Genomic DNA, 20,810 nt, shown 5'->3' on the forward strand with positions numbered 1-20,810 from the left:
TTGCCAGATGTCCGAGCGGGGCGGCTACCACCGAGTCGGACTCGGTTATCGTTTTAGCTTGATTTTCTTTTGGTTCAAGCTGCAAAACGTGAAATGGACTTGAACCATATGTCGAGTTTTATATTACCAACGACCGTGTGCAGATAAGAAAATAATGCAAAAAGCTCGCTTAGAGCTCAATTAGTCTAATTAGATTATCGATAAAAATTCAGTCCCGTTTCTCATATGAGCAAGGCATTGAATATTTCTGCATAAGAGAAACTTGCATTTGCAATTCTTGCCACATTTGTCACGTGCAGCTTTCACAGAGATCGAGCCTTTCTAATATTTATATTTCATGTAATTAATTATCTATTCTCTTATTAATGATATAAAGATATCAATGAACTTATGTCCCAGTTAAATTTTAATAATTAGTAAGAATCACATGTTCAACTTTTATCCGTTTCTTGATTTTTCATCAGCCGCGGACTTTTCCATCATTCCGAAACATTGTCTCATTCTTGGCGATAACTGTTACTCATGATGAATATACCCTATGCCTTCGCAAAGAAGCATTTGTATGCGCTTCTTTCACGGTGGCAGGGGGAGGGGGGCAGTCCTGCCGGCGAGACAAATAGCGAACAAGGTACATTAGGCTGAGCGGGCGCGCGCGGAATGTCGTCTCCGATTTATCGTACCTAAAAAAGTTCATCCCTTCCGGCGTGATTCATCGCATGCGATAACGGGACAGGACGCCACGACTAATGATCTACTTAGGCTAAGCCGCGTGGCGAGAGAACGCGGGGGCAAGCGTATTCCCGTCGCTGTCACCGTGCAATTTGCTGCTACCGAGGGCATTATGCACCTCGTCCGTAATAACAGCGAGCGGATAATATATCTACGAGCGTTATCCACCCGATAATGCGACGACGTTCCGACGTAACGACGTGCGACATGTACGTGTACGCGCGCCCGCCGGTGCAACGGTCGTCAGCCCGATCAGCTGATCAGGCTGTGCGCCCCTACTTTCCCCCCCCCTTCCTTGTCATTAACTTTGGAATTCTAATGCGATGTCAACGATACGGCGGCGCGGCGCGAGCGATACCGCTGTTCAACGGTGCATCGCGAGCTGAAATACAACCCGGAGCGAAAACTGCAGAAGCTCGCGCAACCTGCGGTTGCAGAGTATAGCTCGAGAGGACGCGAACAAAATGCAGCAGAATGCAAATTAAATTCACGCGAGATTCTTACAAGATGCAATACTCCTAAAATGCCTCTGAAAACAAGATCGTATCCAAAATGTAGGATAAATTTCGAGATAAATTTCCTTTCTTTGCCAAATTGTTTTGAGAATTATTCCTCTTGAAACAGCTTTGTACAGTATATATGTATTATCGGGCGACTTTGTCCGAGACAAGTACAGCTATTTTTCCACACCGCGACGTAATCATGCGACGCAGCGAAGCGTGTTAATTACAGAATATTAATTTTGAAGCGCAATTGGATTCCTTCTGCGTAAAAAAAAAACTTGCTGCATTATTACAATATAAATTGCGTGAAATAAAATATAATACGCATTCAAGCGTCATTTGCAGAAATTTGAATATGTTTTATATCGTAATGTGCAAATGAAGTGCTTGTTGCATATATGAATATAAACGCATCGTAAATATATGAATATAAGATTTCTTTAGAAAATGTCACGATAAGAACGACGACATCGTAATACTGTGCACGTTCAATCTTAATACAATCTATATATATACCATACGGCACAGAGCATCTGGACGAGCGTCATGAAACGAATGATTAAATTAAATCTAGAACTCAGGGCGAAAACTGCCACGAGCGTTTAAACGTTCCATCACGTTCACCATACGCGACGGAGTCGTACTCCGGTGAATGGCGATTCGCGAAATTAACCACGAGGTATTTTTAAACGTCGCCAAGGGGTGACTGAGAAATCTAGCGAGAAACGGGCAGAATAAATATAGCACAGCCGTGACAAGTCACTGAGCGAGACGTTAAGAAAACTGCCTTTGATGAAATAATTGATTCCCCGTTTTACGACGTTGCAACATTCATCGTCCTTGTCTTATTGTCAGTTTATGCAACTGGAAGGTCAATAAAATTACGAACATATTCCGGAGATAAACATTTTGCAATATTTGCGATGGCAGAACTAATAATCTTATCAATTTCTAAACCAATCAAATGTGGATGGTGGGATCGATATTTTTCATTGAATCCCATTCGCCGCGTTTTTCATCGTTACAATGACGTAAACGCAATCCGTTAAGTCAAGAGAACGGGCGAATTAAAGGAGGGGGGAGGGGCACTAAGACGGGCGTGTATACACCTTCGAATTTTCGCTACGCCGAGGCGCGTGCACTCACGTTGCAAGTCGAGTTTCAGCGGTGCATGAATAATGAATGAGCGCCGTGGTCGCATAGCAAAATGCGCCGGAGAGCGCGATACTGTTATGCGTTGTCGGCTAAAATGCGGGGTACGGTTAAAACTCGTGCAGGGAGACACACGGCGTCGATAATGGGCACAACGGCGCTAAATAACTCGACCGGCCGATCGTAGGGTCGGGAAGGGGGGGGGGGAGGGGGTCCGTTCTCCGCGATCGCTTTTTGCGCGCGATTTTAAAGCGCCTAAAGCACCTCTCGCGCGGCTCCCCTAATTGAGGTATTGTGCCGAAGCGTGCCCGATCGAGTGGATTAAATTTTCGAGTCCCGACCCCGCCGCCGATGAAATACGATAATAGTCTCAATTGATAATTGCATAATGCGCGAGCTGGGCGTTTTGCACAAGCGGGCAGCGCTGGGTCGTTGCATGGGTCCAGCGCCGCCGAAGTGCCGGCGCACGGTGGTCCCAACCAAATCAAACCGCTTTAGATGTGAGAGAGCTTGGCAGAGAGAGAATTTCAACAAGATAATGAAAATCTTATGCTGCTTCAATAACAATATTCTTCAATGAAATTTCCACTGAATAAATTATAAGGGATTAATGACAACGATCACGAAGATTATAGTCTTCGTGGTCATCGCGTATGTGTCTTTAAGTCGAACGTGACTTTCTGCCCGTAGCGAAGCGGAACGGAAAAGCCTTTCCGCGCGTCTCTCGATTCACAGTTATTCGCGGAAGAAATATTCGCCGTGGATTCATCGGCGTCGTTCGAGGAACGCATCCGCGTGGCGCGCACTTCATATGAGTTAATAGAAACATTCGCGGGAATTAATTTCGCGAGGGGTTGCGGTAACGCGGTCAGTCCCGTGGCCCGCAAAACGTCGACGGAATGGGGATAGCAATTCTAAAATTGCATTCACCGTGGAATGCGACTCCTACGTATGGTACATTCACTGGTAATGCACCCGCCGCTCGACCGTGCCTGCTACCTCGAAGACAGAGTTAACTGCATCGTGAAAATGTGCAACGCGACGTGCGTTGCAAGACGACGTGGTTAACTTGACTCTACATTCGATACGGTAGCAAATTCGCCATCCTTCGTCAATAGATTCCCGTCTCGTTCCCCTTCCGTGTAATTTAAATTTTTCATTTTTCCGAACACGTCCCAATAAACTCTGTTCTCTTGAACGGGCTAAAAGTCATCTTTTATGTACCTCCTTTTACGACTAAAAGTGATTTTCCAGTCAATTTTCTAGACAGGTAAACGAATGCCAAGGAAAGGAAGGTCAACCTAATCTTCGTAGGCCTCGATTGCACGAAAAGTGAAAAAAAAAAAAAAATTGTCAAATATTTATGTATTTAACTTAAAACACCATTTAACATATAAAACATTTAATATATAAAATACTATTTAATTAAAATAATAATAAGGGCCGATTGGTCTAACTTCTTGGTAAACTTACCTATACAGGTAAGCATGTGTCTATGTTAATTTTTTCTGAAATAAATAAAGACAGACACATATTTACTTGACAATAAAATTTATCAATAAGTTGAACCAACAAATTGGGCCCTAAAACACACAAATTCTTAAACTGAACGTCAAGTTAAAAAATTAAGTCAAATAAGCGATTTTTTTCCTCAGTGCGACGCCTAACTAACTGCATCGTTTCGGGCCCCTATCTTTTAGGATAAGGTTAACGTGGAAGGAGATAATGAATTTGGGATTAGGAATTTAAACTGTTCGCAAGAATTCTGTCGGGAAAGTGCTGGGGTCGGGGCAGATTGGTGTTGGGCCTTGTAGCGGTTTTCCTACGGCAGCTGACCGTGCATTCTTGGCAGGGATGCGGAATGTCGATCGCAGGCACGCGGGAATGACAGCTGAAAAAGGAAACTCCCGCTCCTAACTTATAACCGGCGACATTCAGCCGCACGAGATTCTCGGTGTGTTTCGTCACCGTTTCGAGAAAACGCGCGGAATAAATCCCGCGGAACTCTCGGCCGCCTCCGTCTAAGTAGGTTAATGAAGCTCTCGGAACGAGGTTTCCGACGAGATCGCCGTGTGACTTCGATATATGTGCCGGGCGTTAGATTTATGCTATAATAAAGCGCGGGGTAATAAAAAAAGACGATTACGTCGCTATCCCGCGTTCTATCGGCCGGCGCATGAGTTGCCGAAGAAATCTCGTGATGGCTCTAAATCTAATAACGTTCGAATAATTAAGTTGTTCCTCTCGGAATTAAATCAGTCAAAGTACTCGTACCTATGTTAATTATAATTGTTATCTGTTATTCTTATTTCCTTCAAAATTGTGACGTACTTGTGACAGAATTACTCCAATTATAAAATCAAAATCAAAAGTGCAGCGAAAAAAGTCCAGGCGCGTAATTAAGAATATTCCCAAGCGGAAATAGAAATAGTCAAATATTTAATTGGGCTTCGTTTCCAGGATAAGATGTAGCGTGCGGTAAAAATACTCCCGCAACATATGCCCTGTCGAGGGTAGTCAGCTGCACGTTTCTTCTCTCAAATTGAATAACCGGGAGGGAACACCATCCGGCCGCTTCGAGATACATCCTTGACGACGGATGTGTCTCGCGTTAGCATACGCCGCCGGGGAGTTCGGATGTCATTCAAGTCTCGGAGCGCGCACGTGCACGCCGTCGGCTTTCGCGCTTTCCGTGAATGGTTATAGAGTACAAGGCTGAGCGACGTGTTCGCCGAAGGATAATGCGATGCAGCCGCGGGGATGCTGCGGGGGTGGAGGGGGTAGTCAAGGTGGGGCCCCGTTAGAAGAGACGATCCCGGCCTTTACGACCGTATCTTATGCTTGCGGGGTCCCATTGCTCCTCTCGTAAAGACTCACGAGAGCTCGACGGGGGCAGTTTCTAGCAGAGGGAGGGGAGGTAAGAGAGAAAGAGAGAGAGAAACAGTAATGGTGTTGGAATCATAAAATCGGGGAAACTCCGCGGGCGGGCGCAGTCGATGTTGATCGAACGAGGACGCGTAGAAAGTTTTCTCTGCGACGAGGCGCTTAAAAGAGAAACGTGAGAAGCCCCGCGTGCAGCGTATACGAGAAAAAGGAAGCGAAACATATGCAAATTTGCGATATCGATCGTCGAACATCTCTCAAAGAGATGGCCGCCGGCGGCTGAACGTCCTGGGATTCTAGAGGAGTTTCGATCGCACGTCACTCCATCTATCGATTCATCTATCTCCCTTTAGATCCGCAATGTCTTCAAGCTCTTCGTGATCTTCGCCGTCGTTTTGTTTCTCTCCCACATTTCTTTTACTTTATCGATAAGGGTATGCAGATAATAATTCCTGGAATATGCTAGAGCGAAATGTAAGATCAAACGGAGAGGCGACGTAATCGCAAAGACAAATTGTCCGTCTTATATTTCTTCCTCCGACAGTAGATTCAGCCAATTACTATCTACGTTGTCTCGAAAATAACAATGTAAATCGGTTTAATGGTTCCGAGGTCAGTTAACTCGGAATTATCGAGTGTGAAGCCAAGGGAAATAGCCATAAATACTTTTCTCTTAATAATTTAAAATTGATGACGTAAAATTGTTGATTGCAATCTAACATGCGCAAAATCTAAAAGAAGCATTATGTTAATTTACGTTTTCTTTTACCTTGTATGAAGCGCGACATTTGGCACTTCGTTATTTAAAGACAAAACACACTGCTCCGAAAACGAGATTTATTTGTCCTGAAGATGTACGATGCAAGGCGGGAGCGAATATTTATTATCACAATGTGGCGGCGTTGTACGAACGCGTTATTTCGGGGAATGGGATAGTCATGTGCTTCCGATTAATTCTGTTTCATTGGAATTTCATAAATAGCGGCAGAAAACGATTTTGCACGATTCATCGCGCTTCCGTGATGATGATTCTTGTGAATCATCGCTGTCGGAAGTCGATAATCGTACGTCGATTAAAGTATACTCGGAGAATATATAATAACTATATAATACCTAATTATATAGAAACGAGGAGTTCGATCCAGATCTGGGTTCTTTCAATCTTACTAGGTCCCTACGTTTTTTTTTTCTTTTTATTCGCAATTGTACGCGTACGGCCGCGTAACAACCGAAATCAAATCTGCCTGTGTCGTGCATACACTCCACGCGGATCATCACGCGGAATTAACGTAATCACGGGTTGCGGATGGTACTTCGGAACGGCGCTCTCTTAATTTGCGTGGATTGGATTCTGTGGGAACGACGCGCGCGCGCGCGCGTAGAGGATATACGTAAGGACAAGGCTGCAGGGTTCACGCTGGACGCGCAATTTGCCGGATAAAAGGGCAGGAGGCCAGCTATCGAAATCTTCTTCGGGCACATGACGCGCTGATCGGCGATAACACGTATTTGCGATAATTGACTGTCGATTACTCTCCTCGCTAGGCGATCGCCTCGCCGTAGTTTTAATTTGTTCTCCTACCCTGTCAGGCGGACTATTCCGAAAAAACTAAGGTATACTAGGTGATCTCGTTTTAGTAGTTTAAAAAAAAAAATTTTGTGATTTAATAAAAAAATTCTAGAAATACAGTCGTAAATTTGATATAATAATCTAATCCACTTTGTAAACCTCCAAAAAAATGAATACAATCTCTCTCTGCACATATTTAAGATAACTATATCTAAATTAACTTTTTCAGTTTAAAGTCATTAAAATTACTATCGCTTTAAATTATCGTCGCAGTGAACTTCTTAATTTGAATAATTTAAATTATTTAAAATTTCTAAAGTTTCATTTCATTCGTACTGGAAACTGAAATCATGTCGCAGCTTGCTCCATTTTAATGCGCTTCTCTGGTCGACAGTCACAGATAACGCTATCTACAGGTTATTAAATACGTGCACGCATATTATTCGATAAGGCGTTAAATCGGGCAAACAACAATCTCCTTTTATCGTCGCGATAGCAATATCCATTTTTTCATTGATATTTTTCAATACAACCATCTCGGTTGTGTCACGTCACTCTGATTACATATCAGAATAATTTTCTAATAGAACTCGTTTTACTTACACGCCGTACTTTCACCTGCGGTTTTTGTAATGCTCACTATCAGTGAGTTATTTCATCCAATTTTATCGAACTGATATAGTACTATGTCATGCTACGTTTCTCTCGTGATAGTAGATAAGAAATTTTTTAACAAAACAAAAAGAATTAAAGTTGTTATATTTGATAAAGGTATTCATATAGATCAAAAATTTCTGTAGCTATTCTCCAGATCACGATAAATAATCGTATTAGCATTAATAACAAATTACATCGGGTGCGCTTTACATTACGAGAATGACCGATTGACATTTGTAGTGATCAATCAAATTTTCTTCTTAGTAGGAATTATTACTTCTTACGTGATCGACTACGTGTCATTATTAATGTGTATGCTCTTCGTAATATCCATCACGATCAAGACTTTAGAGAGGATTCTTCAGAGGAGGTCGACCGGTTGTTTTTCAAGCGCCATTATCTAGCACGCAAGGATCGATCGACTGTCTCGTTTCTCGACTACTGAAAACACTTTGCGTTTAACAGTTTTCTTGGCGAATTTTTATGGGATGATGCCTCGGGTTACAACGGACATCCTATCAACGTGTCGGTCAATCGCATAATTGAGTATAATTTTCATGTTACGTATAATTTTTATCGTAATAAAAACGTGATATGGGTCGTGCAAAAAATACGCAAGAATTTAAAGTTCAATGAAATTTTCAGTGATTAATCTTGCTAACCGATTCTTAAAGATAATATAAAGCAAGAGATATTAATATTCCGAAAAAAAAATTTTAATCAAATTGATATAGTAGTACTAAACAACGAAATAGAAAATGAATTAAGAGTCGATTAAACGTTTTTTTAAACTCGTCAAGTACACCTCAATTCTGTATTTAAAAAATTTACGAAAAAATGTAATATATATATAATAACTGAATTAAATATTAGCTATAATTGCTATATCGATAATCAGATATGCCGCAATAAAATTATTTTTTCCTTCACGCCGGACGGTTTGTTGTATTTATCTTTTAAGTAACTATTGGCTTTCAACTGCGATGGAGACGTCTCGTCAAGGTGAAGACGCGGTTCAGACGAGGTCGGGACTCTAAACAGTTCTAAACGCTATTGTCTAACACGCGAAGATCAGCATAGGTCGACGTGTCTGCATGCATAAGAATACAACAGAATGAAGCCTGAGGGGTAGCAGGAAACTGCGGTTAATAGCAACGTGTTCGAAGTCTAAATCAGACAATAGAGTGTCACCGCAAATAAGATATCTCAGCTCGGGGACATAATTATAACGAGGATATTAATAGAAATATAGATGTTCACCAATCAGAATCAGTTCATACAATATGATCAATCATATTAACGTAACGATCCACGAAAGAAAACTGATAATCGAAATCACGATTCACTCTCAATATGGCCATCGTTTCGCTTCATCCTTTCTCTCAGACTTCGTACCCTTTAGCTAAATAGGTACCTTCGCGTGCTCCCTCTTGTTGTGTTCTTCTATGGCGGTGCCGTCTGGTTTCATTTCACATCTGCAAAGGCCTCGCGACGGTCTAGCAAGTTTTGCCTGCCGGTCGCTGACCTCCACCTCTCGTCCTTCTTCCTCCTCGCCCTCCATCGACTTACCCCGCGCTCTTGTCTTTCCCGTTCTTCTTCTTCCTCGTCTTCTTTTTCCTCGACTCTTATCGGGTTCATGTCTTCCTTGTCGCACTCACCTGCATTTTCTTGTTCTGCCTTTCGATTTATGGGTCGCCGAAAATTGCACCGAAAAGGAGCAGGGAAAATCAGAGAGTCTAGCTTATCTTCTTCTTTCTATTCTTCTTTAGCTTTTTTCTACTCTTCTTTAGCTTTTTCTCTTTCTTCCTTCTACTCGAACGGATTTAGGGTATATGCGTGCGCGCAACGCACGCCAATAACTTCGCACAAGAGAAAGAAAGAGAGAGAGATAGAGACAGATGGTCTCTTCTCGGAACGTCCAACGGATACCTCCCTAATTACTTCGGGGTTGGATTCCTGTGGGTGCCTGAAAAGAGCTCCGGGGCGAGACACGGGAACCGTGGCGCCGCGATCCTAGCAAGGCCTTTCGAGAATTTCAAATCCTCTGCGTTCTCTCCGTTCGTCTCCTCGATATTCGTTCTTTCTAGACAACTCTCTGTACTCTGCGACATGACAAGTGACGCTAAGTGCCATAAATGTCCAGACACTGATCGAGCATTCTCTCAATATTCTCTGCAGTCCTTGATGCGGTTCACGTTTTATGTTACAATAGTAATGTTAATGCATGTGTGTACACTGCCAATTTATTTGATATTCGCACGTTTTTTTTTAATTTTTATTTTTCTTACATCACCTTTGCATCTCGTTGAATCTCATTGATTTAAAGAACATTACCGATTTTATGCCGGTACATAATATGAATTCTCAAGTTCACTCGAAGGAAAACTTATGCAGGCATTACAGGCACGATGCGGCTAATTCTGCCATAACGAGACGTCATTATTTGAATCGTTATCTTATACGTTCGCCTACTACAGCATCGATATTACGACAATGTACGTGAGATAGGAAGAAATTCGCGCCAGATCGTGACCCTTCTTCGTGGATTACTTTTGATGCTCGAAAACACAGTGTTTCATCGAACTTACCGTGTCGCAAAAATCGATTTTGATTTTTCATGTAAACAGTGTCGTGAGAGAAAAGTGAAAGAGGAAAAGGAAGAGAGAGAGAGAGAGAGAGAGAGAGAGAGAGAGAGAAAGCGCTTAAATTTAAAAGATTATTGATACTTTTTCGATATGCTCCAAATGAATGATTTTTATTTAAAACAGAGTATTCGGCTCTCTTTTGGAATCGTTTTAATGTCGTTCATGAAGAATATGAGTTTTTCGTTTGATGTTGGTGTCGTTAGGTTTAACTCGATATCGGAAGCAAATCGTTGGTAGCGTCGAAGCATCCAGGATTCGCTGAAGTACGCACTCGCCCGCGGAATGTTTGCTCGTAACGGGCGGCGTCACCGTATCATCCGCCAGAAATAACTCGTGTCCTTTTTCGAGGTATCTCGAGGTGGGAGGTGACGATCGTCACCGGTAAAGACAGCCGCGCGATAAGACGCGCCGTGATCGATTCGTGCGGCGTACGAATGCGCCGAACCAAATTTGACATAAGCCCGGGCGTGGCAACCGGCGCGGCCTTTATTTAATCCTTTCGCATTTAATGGCTTTTGTAAACGTCTTTCCTTTCGCGAGGATATATATAAAGGCCGAACTAAGAGAGTAACGGTTGCCACCATCTGACGCCGAGCTTCTCGAGTTATTGCCGGCAATTAAAACGTTTCGGCGAATCGAGTCTTAGAGATACGAACGCGCAACAGAAGTCTTGTACTCCGATTAATTAATTAATTTAAAAATGGGTTTTAGTGTAATTAAAAAAATATTTCATTCGAAGTGTAACCATTATAACTTGGAATTTTTCTCGGAAGAACGTAGCATAATTTCAAAACCTAGATTATTATAATTAATCCGATATGGAGATCTATCGTGTATATTAATTTCATTGACGTATTTTGACGTATAAAGTCGTTTTTGTATCTCTCGAAGAAACTTATGTTATCGCTGCAATTGGACGGTTCAAAACTTATGATAGATTATAAAAATGTCAGGCTTCTGCCGGTTATACGAATAGAGAAGCGCTCGTCTCTGCTGCTGGGAGATTTACGCGCGTAAGACCGTTAAGGTAGAGGCAAGCGAATGCCCAAACGTGGCTTTTCCACCGTTCGCCAAATGGAGGAAACGAGAAACCCGGTGAAAATCGTCTTTTGCATCGCGCGCGCAACGCGCGATGTACCGTTCGGTTCGCCGATCGTAGTTGCAAAAAGTTGCACCGCGGAAACACGCACCGCTCATCCTACCACGACGGTCTTCGACGTCAAGACACGGCGGTAAACGGCGTCATGCATTATTTAGCAAACGCCATGGATCACTGCTCGCAAATGCAGTCGCATTCCGCCCACCGAAATTATGCGAACCAGCGCACACAAATAATCTGACAAAAAAGGGAGCCTTTTTTTCCAGCTCGTAACGTTAAGGTGGAGGGACTTTGGCGCGCCTAAATTAAGCCTTCATTACGTATCAGTGGCGTAACAGCTCTTTTTTTTTTTCGTTGAAAATCACAGTATCGTTCTTCGAGATATCAATTCACTGACAGTTTTATTTTGCACTGCGGCCACGCAGAACAATTCGAGCAACAGATTGCGCTCGAAAATGCGTGAATTATCTGAAAGTCTCTCTCTCTCTCTCCCTCTCGAAATGACGTTTTCTCTTCGAACGGAACAGATAACGATGTCGCATGTTCGATACCTTATATACGAAGGACAATGAGTTTTTCATCGGCACGCGATCGGCACGCGGCTGCTGTATTGGCATGACAATTTAACGCACGACTTCATAACGATGCCTAACGATCACCGTTCGTATTACCCGCGGTACCGATGAAACACGTACTCGCACAGTGAAAAAAAAAAAAAGATATACTGCCGAGTATTACGATCATTTCATCGCTGAAATATGGTTTCCGTGAACGGTAACAGCACGTAAAGTTTGCATCGCGCGCGTTGCAACGACCGGAATCTCGCGATCTGTATCTCCGGTGAGCATCTATTTCTTTATCTATCTAATTAGTTCCTTAATAGAATAATAATCGTTTTGCTGTTGTATAACACATCGAAAATTAATGCCGGGCAATCCGTGCCGTTTAACTTTACGCGCCGTCCGTAAACCTCACCCGCGAATCGCGCGAATAGCCGAAGTTCGCGGAAATGGTTACTTTGCCGAGGCTACCGTTATCGCGCGCTCGCGGTCTCGCCTTATCTCGCATAAAAATCTACGAATCGTCTGAAGTTAATGATGCCATTCTAAAACAAATACTCAAACACGCCGCGCGGCACATTCCGCGTGCTCCGCGATGTATATTCTCTCCCCCCCTTCCCCGAGCGAACTTCCGCGCTCCCAGTGGGCATCGGCGCGAAGCCCGGTAAGTGTAAACTCCCCGTGAATGGCCTCTTATACCTCGTGGCTTATGACATAATAGTTTCACTCCGGCGCGGCCGCGTATACTCCAGCCGAGCCGGAGCGGAACCGGAGAGCGAGCGACGTAAAACTCGAAGCCGGATAAGACGAGCGCGGGCGGAGAGGCATTGACCACCGCCGCCAGGCCAGGTGATGCGTCGGCGTTCGTATCGGGGCCCGTCGGTCGGTTTCTCCTCCAATGAGACCAGCACGGAATCACCGGCCCCGATCCTCTCTTACCGGAAGCGACGCGTCTCACGTCATATTTCTTCGACCGCCTCTTCGTCCGCGAACCCGCCCGCAACGCGATCCGCCCGCGGCTCTCTAATCTGTCAGATCTAGAAGTGTAGTAGAATTCCTATGGCTTCGTCGATAGACGACGGCGTATCTATTGACGTGTGTGGGCTACCAGGGAGACGGGAAATAACGGATGGAACGCTGTTAGATTAATCATCCGAGTGTGACCTTTTTTTCTCTCTCATCGCGTTAATACGATGATACTTGTGATCACTCGTGTGCAAGTCATCGACGAATCTATTTAGATCATCACGACGAGTTGAACATCAGTATTTAATATCGCAATACTGATAGCTTGTGTCCATTTTTTTTCATCGGCACTCTTTAAATTTAAACTGTATATAGGTCGTGCTGAGAGAAAAATTTAACGTCGTGCATTTATCTCTTCGGCGTATTTACGATCGAAATGTATAACGTTACGCGACGATCTATGACTCAACGGAGGAATTACGAGCGGGACCTAACGGGCCCGTTTGTTGCCCCGCTAATTTATCCGGCACTCGACTTCGCCTGGAAGCTCTTTCGGGGGACCTTAATATTTATTCCACGGCGAACAAAGTTGTTCGCACGCTGAACACGCGGAACCGCGCCGAACACCGCGCAGTTGGTCGTTCGTTCGTTCTCGAGAGGTTTTCGAGAGTGCGCAGCGTCCGAGAGAAACACACACTCGAAACCCCGAAAGAGCGGGAGAGAGAGAGAAAGAGAGAGAAAAGGCAAACCATGCTCTCGGGAATATGTATTACCTTGGTATGAAGGAACGCCAGGGACTTGTTCACGTTCTCGATTTTGTGAACTCGCATGCGTCCGTTGTTGGGCTTGGCCAATCGCTCGCCGGAGATGATCTCCAATAGTTTGAGCAGTTTCTTGCCATCCCCCAGATCGGTGAACAGGTCGTCCACCTCCATGCGCGCCTGAAAAGTCAATTAAATGCCGATATAATTCAATTCGAAAGGATGATTTGTAATTACAGAAGATTATTATCCATCGGAACCAATCATGCATCTAATTAACATAGAGAATACTAAAAATAAGCACTATTTACGAGGATTATTTTATGGGAAAGATATATGGATATTTCATATTTATAAACTTTTATATCTTGCAAAATATTTTTCCTTGCCAAATCTTTAATTATTTAATATCTAATTAAACGTATTATTACCTTCAGCAGAAACGAATTGATCCATTTTGTGAACGTCTTCTTCTGGATGTGAAGACGTTCTTCTTGCAGGGCCTTGATGCGGCCCTGCTCGAACTTGAGAACGTCTTCCCTCTGAGTCATTCTCTTCTGTATCTGCGCACCGCCCCTGTATCTGTCGACTCTCGGTGGCGGATAAGTAGGGGCGTGTTCGAGATTACGGATCCTTTCTTGGGGTGCGGCGCTAGGCCCAGCGCCGGGCACATACTGCGCCCCTGTAACAGAAAATCATCCGCTTTTGGAAACCAGTTCTATTAACGTAAACGTGCCGTAAACACAGAACATGTGAGGCGGAAACAGAGCCATAAATGTTCCCCAGATGAAACCTCGCGCGCGATTAGCATCTCCGACATTTCCTTTCTAGTAAACACGTGCTTGAAAATTTCTTTTACCTAAGTTTTTCAAGCTCAAATAAGGAATTAAACAACGATGAATAATGCAATCAAAATATAATCTTGATTGAAAGCTATTCTAAAACGAGTAGTTGAATTAGTTTTTTTAAATGTAAGACTGAGATTGAGATTTTTTCTCGGAATTTTTGTTATTATAAGCAGCAAAAATTAGTTATTAAGAGATAGTAAAAAAATATAAATTTTAGATAGAGCAATATTGTTTTCCTCAAAATTGAGAAGCTAATAATTTTAAAATCTTAATTTCAGCAATCTATAATGCAAATTTTTCATATTTTAAGAAAATTGCATCAATAGTTTTGCATTAATCGATTTCATGTTTCAATTCGAACGGATAGGAATCTATTATGATAGTTATTGAACGTTGATTCGCAAGGGGGAGGGGTAAATAGTTTAATTGAAATCAAGAAACAAAGATTCATATACACAAATAGCTTCTGTAACATATACACAAATAATCTGATCGTTCATTATTATGACATAGAACGTACTAACATTTGACCGCTGGAATATTGGATTGTCAGTTCATTATGATGTATTGAATAGCCACGTCGATAAGAAACTATCGACCTCTCGATGGAATTTGACCTCGTAAGATTCAAGCTGTTGTATGCCTTCTATTATTAACGGAAATACAATAAAACGTCTTAAAAGAATAAATATAACAAGATACACCACAGTGCCAACATCTTATTGGGTCTACAATCTTTCTTAAATCATTCAATACATTTTTTTTGAAAACTGTACTTATCCAGCGCTCTTGACAGGAGCAACTTATATTTCAAATCATTAAAGAGACAATAGTTAGAGGGGATCGTATTTCATCGTATCGTCTTTTTCAATATCTACACGAGAATGCGATAAGACGTGTATCGTAAAATAGGATGATAGGAAATACCATAAGCGTGGTGTATATTGCATTCGGATGAGAGCGCACCGTGACTTTTCGCGCGCGGGAGAAAGGAAACAACGGCGATCCTTCTCGGGAAGATTAACGAGACGTGATAACTTTTACGAGTGGCAGTATTTACGCAGCGAGCAGATAAACGGCGGATCGAAGCTCGTACGAAACTCAACATTCAGCACAAGCGGGCATGCAAAAATATTCGCGACAGCCTTAATCCGAATTTACGGGATTACGTGGATTAAATTAATCGAGAGTAGCGTACAACCGTAAATATTGAAAGTTATGATTTCTCGAAAAATAAGGTGATAAATTCGAGTGGGGACGGCCGCATGCCATGAATTAACTTCTTTATGATGATGAGCCTTATAAATATCGCGTTTCTGAACAAGGTAGCTGTTACGCGATATCTTGAGTGTTAATGAGAGTAAATTAATAAATTTATCATTTCGGTAGAATTAATGGCGATTTAATTCAGATTCGTAACAATTGAATAATTCTTGAAAACATTAGCGTTATACCGTTTTAGAAATCTGTAGATCACGTTACTTTGAAATAAAATTAATCTTAAATATTAGAAAATATGAAAAAGTGCCTTGCTACGTGTATGAAGCACATTTAATTAAAAGCTACGATTTCGTACAGGATAAGTCCAGGTTAGATGGACATAGTTTTTTTTTTTAATTGAAAGTAACTCATCTATATTATTGCAATGAACAATCAACAAAGTGTTAACATATTCAATAGAGTTTAATAAAAAATTGAAAAAATCAATTGATCATCTATCCTACAGTTAAATGATTATATGTCAAAGGTTAGTTGGGCATGCCTTATAATAATTCAAAAAGTCATTTATCTTTATGTATTTCCTTATCATTTTATATATTTTTGATTATTAATAAAAACAATTTATTTATATTTTTAAAGTGCCCTTCTTAAAGATCACTTTGCATTATGCACAAATAATCGTAAGAAATGAACAAATTATAGTCGACTATTCTTCGATCGTAAGAACAATATTTGTCTACGATTTGTTAATTTCTGACATTGCGTATAATGTAGAATAAATTTAATTCTTTTCACGGTTATCCGAGAATGCTGATGCGAAACAAACATTTCATACGCGACAATCTGATAAAATAAGAGCAAGTGCACAAACGAAGGCCGTGCAGCACTCGAGGCAGGAACGACTCGTTTCTTGCTGGACGTTCGTGACTCGGCGGGATTATTGTCCTCGCTTATTGTCACTTCGGCTAATGCTATGTAGACGCTGTCGTAAATTTTTTCGAACCTCTAAAAGGACGCGCGCCAGCACGACGCGTGAGCACGAGCGTAAATTGGCCCGGCGAGCGCGACAGAAAGGGGGCGTCCGTACGGCGAAAAAAAAAAGCACGCGCAACTTTGAAGTGTCAATTATGACGGCTGCGTGTATGCGACTGCACGTGCAGGACGATTGTTAATGTGTGCACGTGCGTGCGTGCATTTATAGCTCCATGCGATTTAACGCTAGGGTCGCCAAATGTTCTCTTGAAAAACCGTCAGTTTGTCAAATGAGTCGTTCTCATATATGTCTGCATATCTTCTACCTTTTTATGGACTACTTTTGATTAAGTCTGGGATACGCTAACAGAGATTATTCCAAAAGTTAAATTACAAAATTGAGAATTGAGGATTGGGGTTCAAAAATTTGCGTCCTGGCAAGCTTGTATTTTATTTTGTAATAACAATATGACTAGTTATACCATAATTATTTTTAATAAATAATTATGGTATAACTGACTTATTGTCTCTACATTTTTATTTTTTATTTGTAAATTTAATGATTGTGTTTCTTAGTAATTCGTGTTTAATCGATTCTTTTTTCGAAAATAAATTCTTCGTGTGCGAATGATGAGAGGGCTCTCTCGAATCAATAGATAATCCGCAATCGTGTCAATGTTAATCGACTTTCAAGTTGATATTAACGATTGCCAATTGCTAGAGAAAGGCATTAGAAAATTCGCTAATAGAAAATCGCGGACGTGTTGGTTGCTCTTTCCGCGAGGGAGAGGTGGGGGACGAAGAAACGTAATATAACTCGGAGGATCAAGGACGCGCCTTGGTGAATTGCAGATTAAAGGACACGCTTTCACGAGCCGGCGAAATTCGTTTACATGCGCGTGAGATTTTTAAATGTCACTTCGTCTAGCCGCGCGCGCGTTTACGAACGTGACGTCACGTCCAGAAGCGAGTTCCGCCTGTGAGACGAGTATTTCGAAAGTGGATTAAACGTGACATTTTCGCAACGAGTCGTGACGTGACGCGGTGACACTTTCACGTATCGATATGCTAACGCGGAAGGAGACGCGCGTACATGTTGATTGATAGAAACGGAAGCTGGAGAATCACAATCGCTTGGCGAGACACCTTGACAGGCAGTAAGCGTAGAGTAAGATACGAAATATTGAGATAGAGATACTGAAAATCTGCGGCATTAAAGATTTTTAAAGATACATTATCGTGGGTACAAGTAGTCAAGATCGAAGAGCTATGCTAAGTAGCGGTACCTCGATCTACCTGCGCTACCAAAGGATTATTTATAACACCAATGATTTATCGGTTCCACCTAACCGCGCGAGGATCTATGGCGTCGATAATTTATGATATCACGGGTCAATGACGCCAAAGATATACGATATCGAGTATCTATATTGATGATCATGAATAATACAATATCGAGAATCTGCCAAGAGTGTATAAAAAAAAAATTTAATAAACAGTATCCGATAGCGGCGGATACACGGTGGCATTAAAAACCCAAGTGCCTCTAATGGCACGGTGGAACAAGGAACTGCGTGTATAGGAATTTACGAAGAGTTGCGAAACATTTGCATTGTGAAAGATCCGAGCGAAGGAAACGCCTGGAAGGGCAATGGCAAGTAGCACCTCGGCGGATTTGATTAGAGCACTTAGACGTTCGGTGCCCGCGCACCGAGTGCTTCTAACGGCGGTCGGGCCATGTAACACACGTGTACTTAAGCGCGAATTCCTCGAGCGTGACGTGCGCGGCGATACACATGCTCTTACGTTGAGTACATTTCGCACGGGCCCGCGGCTCGAGCGATAGATACAACGTGTAAGTACATCGGCGGTGACGTCCCGAATGAAATGGCGAAACTGTTTAACCCCGTGGTAATTGGAGCCATGTGGGATTGGATGCCGGCCGCCTCGACGAATCACTTTGAAAAACATAATTTCCCGTTCCCGCCGCTGTTTTCAAATTAGTTTTCTCAACTCGGATATTCTTTACTCTTTCATATTATATATCTTGACATAATAGTTCGTGTTTAAATTATTTTCTGAGATTTATCGCTACATAATAATTACTGAACAATTATATTTAAGAATTTGAAAGTAATATTTTAATAAAAAAATAATTATATTAATAATGCATACGTGCATTCAGATAATTATAGCAATTATAGCAGCGATCTAGATTATCTGCTACAACTATTGCTACAACTATAAAAGAATAAAAATATGCATATTCAGACATTTTTAAATTTTATTTCAAGACATTTTAATACAGTTCACGTCGAGTTTCTCGAGATATCAGTTTGAATCGAAGTATTTATTTTAATGTAATTTATTTCTTGTGTAACTTATTATTTCGTTTCAACGGAAGACTTAACTGCCAGACAATCTGAATGTACATCTCTGACAGTAGATTATTAGTTCATCAAGGCGAATGGTAGATCAAAGTATCCGCCCGGTTTGTCTTATCTGTGAAGATAAGACGGTAGACAGGTGCGGTTATTATGAAATTATCCCTAACGTTGCGCACACATTAGATTACAATTAGACACTACACGAGGCTAATTGTATATAATGACTAGGAACGTTCCAATTTCCATTACGCAAGCTAATTATGTAACAAAAAAAAATATGTGTGTAGGACATACACAAGAGAGATGTTCGGAGAGACAACAACATTTTTCATCTTGTTATGTATTTACCAGGATAGTAATGATGATTGTGCTCCATGAGGTGCTTTCACACGCAAGATAATATCCTCTTATCGCGTCCTTCCGCTTGGCGGTATGATTCGCATCGTCGATTTTTCACGATAAATCGATGAAACACCGGCAAAATACGCGAGGTGAGGCGCAAACGAGCGGTGACACCCAACTGATTCAGTTACCAGTCGAAGACCACTGACAGGACTCTTATCACATATTGCATGTGTTATGTCGGCCGGCTTATTTATGTAGCAGAAGCTAAGTACACTTATACGTGTGCGGCAATACATAGGCGTAGGAGCATACCAGAGAAGAATTTCCAACGAGAGATAGGAAAAACAACTAATAGAAGAAGAATTGATCGTTAAACTTGAGACTGTGGAAAATTGTAACGGCAAAGTTTGATTTTTAATGCATTGCGAAGTGGCGAAGATATATGATAAAAAAATAAACTATTAAAATATATGATATTACAAAATACATTACGTTTCGTTTGAATTTTTTAACCAAATGTTATTTACATGTGATTTTATTTGGTCGTAATTTTGTAATAATATTACAATAAAAAGTATTATAGTATAGATACTATTAGATTATATAAAATATGTACGAAGATATAAAACGAACGAGGCGATGCGATCGCGCGTATAAAACCAACCAGGATATAGAATTTAATCTTTTTAAAGAGTACGTCGTTAAAGGAGATACCTCTTACGGAATGTTTTATAAGTGACACGTACGCGACGATAAGCGCAGCCTCAAATTTGATTCTAGCAGGAATTCGTGCGAAATAACGCGCGAGTTGAGATACCTGTGGATCATCAAGAACCTCATCTTACAATTTACCTCATCTTACTTTTTGGAATTTTCAGAAATATTTTTATTATCTTAGACTATCTTTTATTACGACGGGTCTCTTTCCTATTCTGGGGTTTTCAACAAATAATTTGAGTAATTTCCGTAAACTTTAATATTTTTTATAAATATAGTTGATATATCTCAATGGTTTTTCAATTATAATTCTTTTGGAAATTGACAGGTACAAATTTAATATTTTTAGGTAAACTTAAACCGAATGGATAAACTTCCCTGAATTTGCGTACATATCTAAGCTCAATAAATGTTATATTGCAAAAAGTTTCTCTCACAGCTGTGTAATACTTCGTACATACTGTAATATTGTCTTATTTTAAGAAGGAAAATTATGAGTCTTGAGAAAAAGTGTGAATCTCTCCAATTTCATGTTTCTCCCAATGCTTCTAAAAGTTGTCTCTCTACTACAACTTCGAATTTTTGCGGAAGGTGAATCTAAATTGTCGTGGACAACGACGTTAATTTATAAATAAATTATAATCCAACGGACAATCGACAACATCGATACTACCGACGAGATAATTAAATACCGACCCTTTAATCGTGGAGCCGTCAATGCGGCAGGAAGCGCGAAATCGCAGCGGAAATACGGCGATTGCGCTGAAGTGGGGTCGGGTTTTTGACCAGGAGGTA

At 41.4% G+C, this 20,810-nt stretch overlaps 1 protein-coding gene across 4 annotated transcripts in view; it reads right to left on the reverse strand.

The window, feature by feature from the left end:
* LOC105833457 (spectrin alpha chain) overlaps window positions 1–20,810 on the reverse strand; it is a 63,036-nt gene that overhangs the window by 23,036 nt on the left and 19,190 nt on the right. For 2 of the 4 annotated variants that reach the window (XM_012675208.3, XM_012675206.3), the window contains exons 1-3: window positions 19,302–19,686; window positions 13,957–14,207; window positions 13,538–13,705 (exon numbers count right to left, since the gene is read on the reverse strand). In XM_012675208.3, the coding sequence (XP_012530662.2) occupies window positions 13,538–13,705; window positions 13,957–14,207; window positions 19,302–19,329 (447 nt within the window). In that variant the 5' untranslated portion in view covers window positions 19,330–19,686. Of the gene's footprint in view, window positions 1–13,537; window positions 13,706–13,956; window positions 14,208–19,301; window positions 19,687–20,810 lie in introns of those variants that run through there. The other 2 variants (XM_012675209.3, XM_012675210.3) reach the window with 2 other exon arrangements.

This window comes from Monomorium pharaonis, chromosome 4, assembly GCF_013373865.1.
Source record: "Monomorium pharaonis isolate MP-MQ-018 chromosome 4, ASM1337386v2, whole genome shotgun sequence".
In the NCBI taxonomy this organism is placed as follows: Eukaryota; Metazoa; Arthropoda; class Insecta; order Hymenoptera; family Formicidae; genus Monomorium; species Monomorium pharaonis.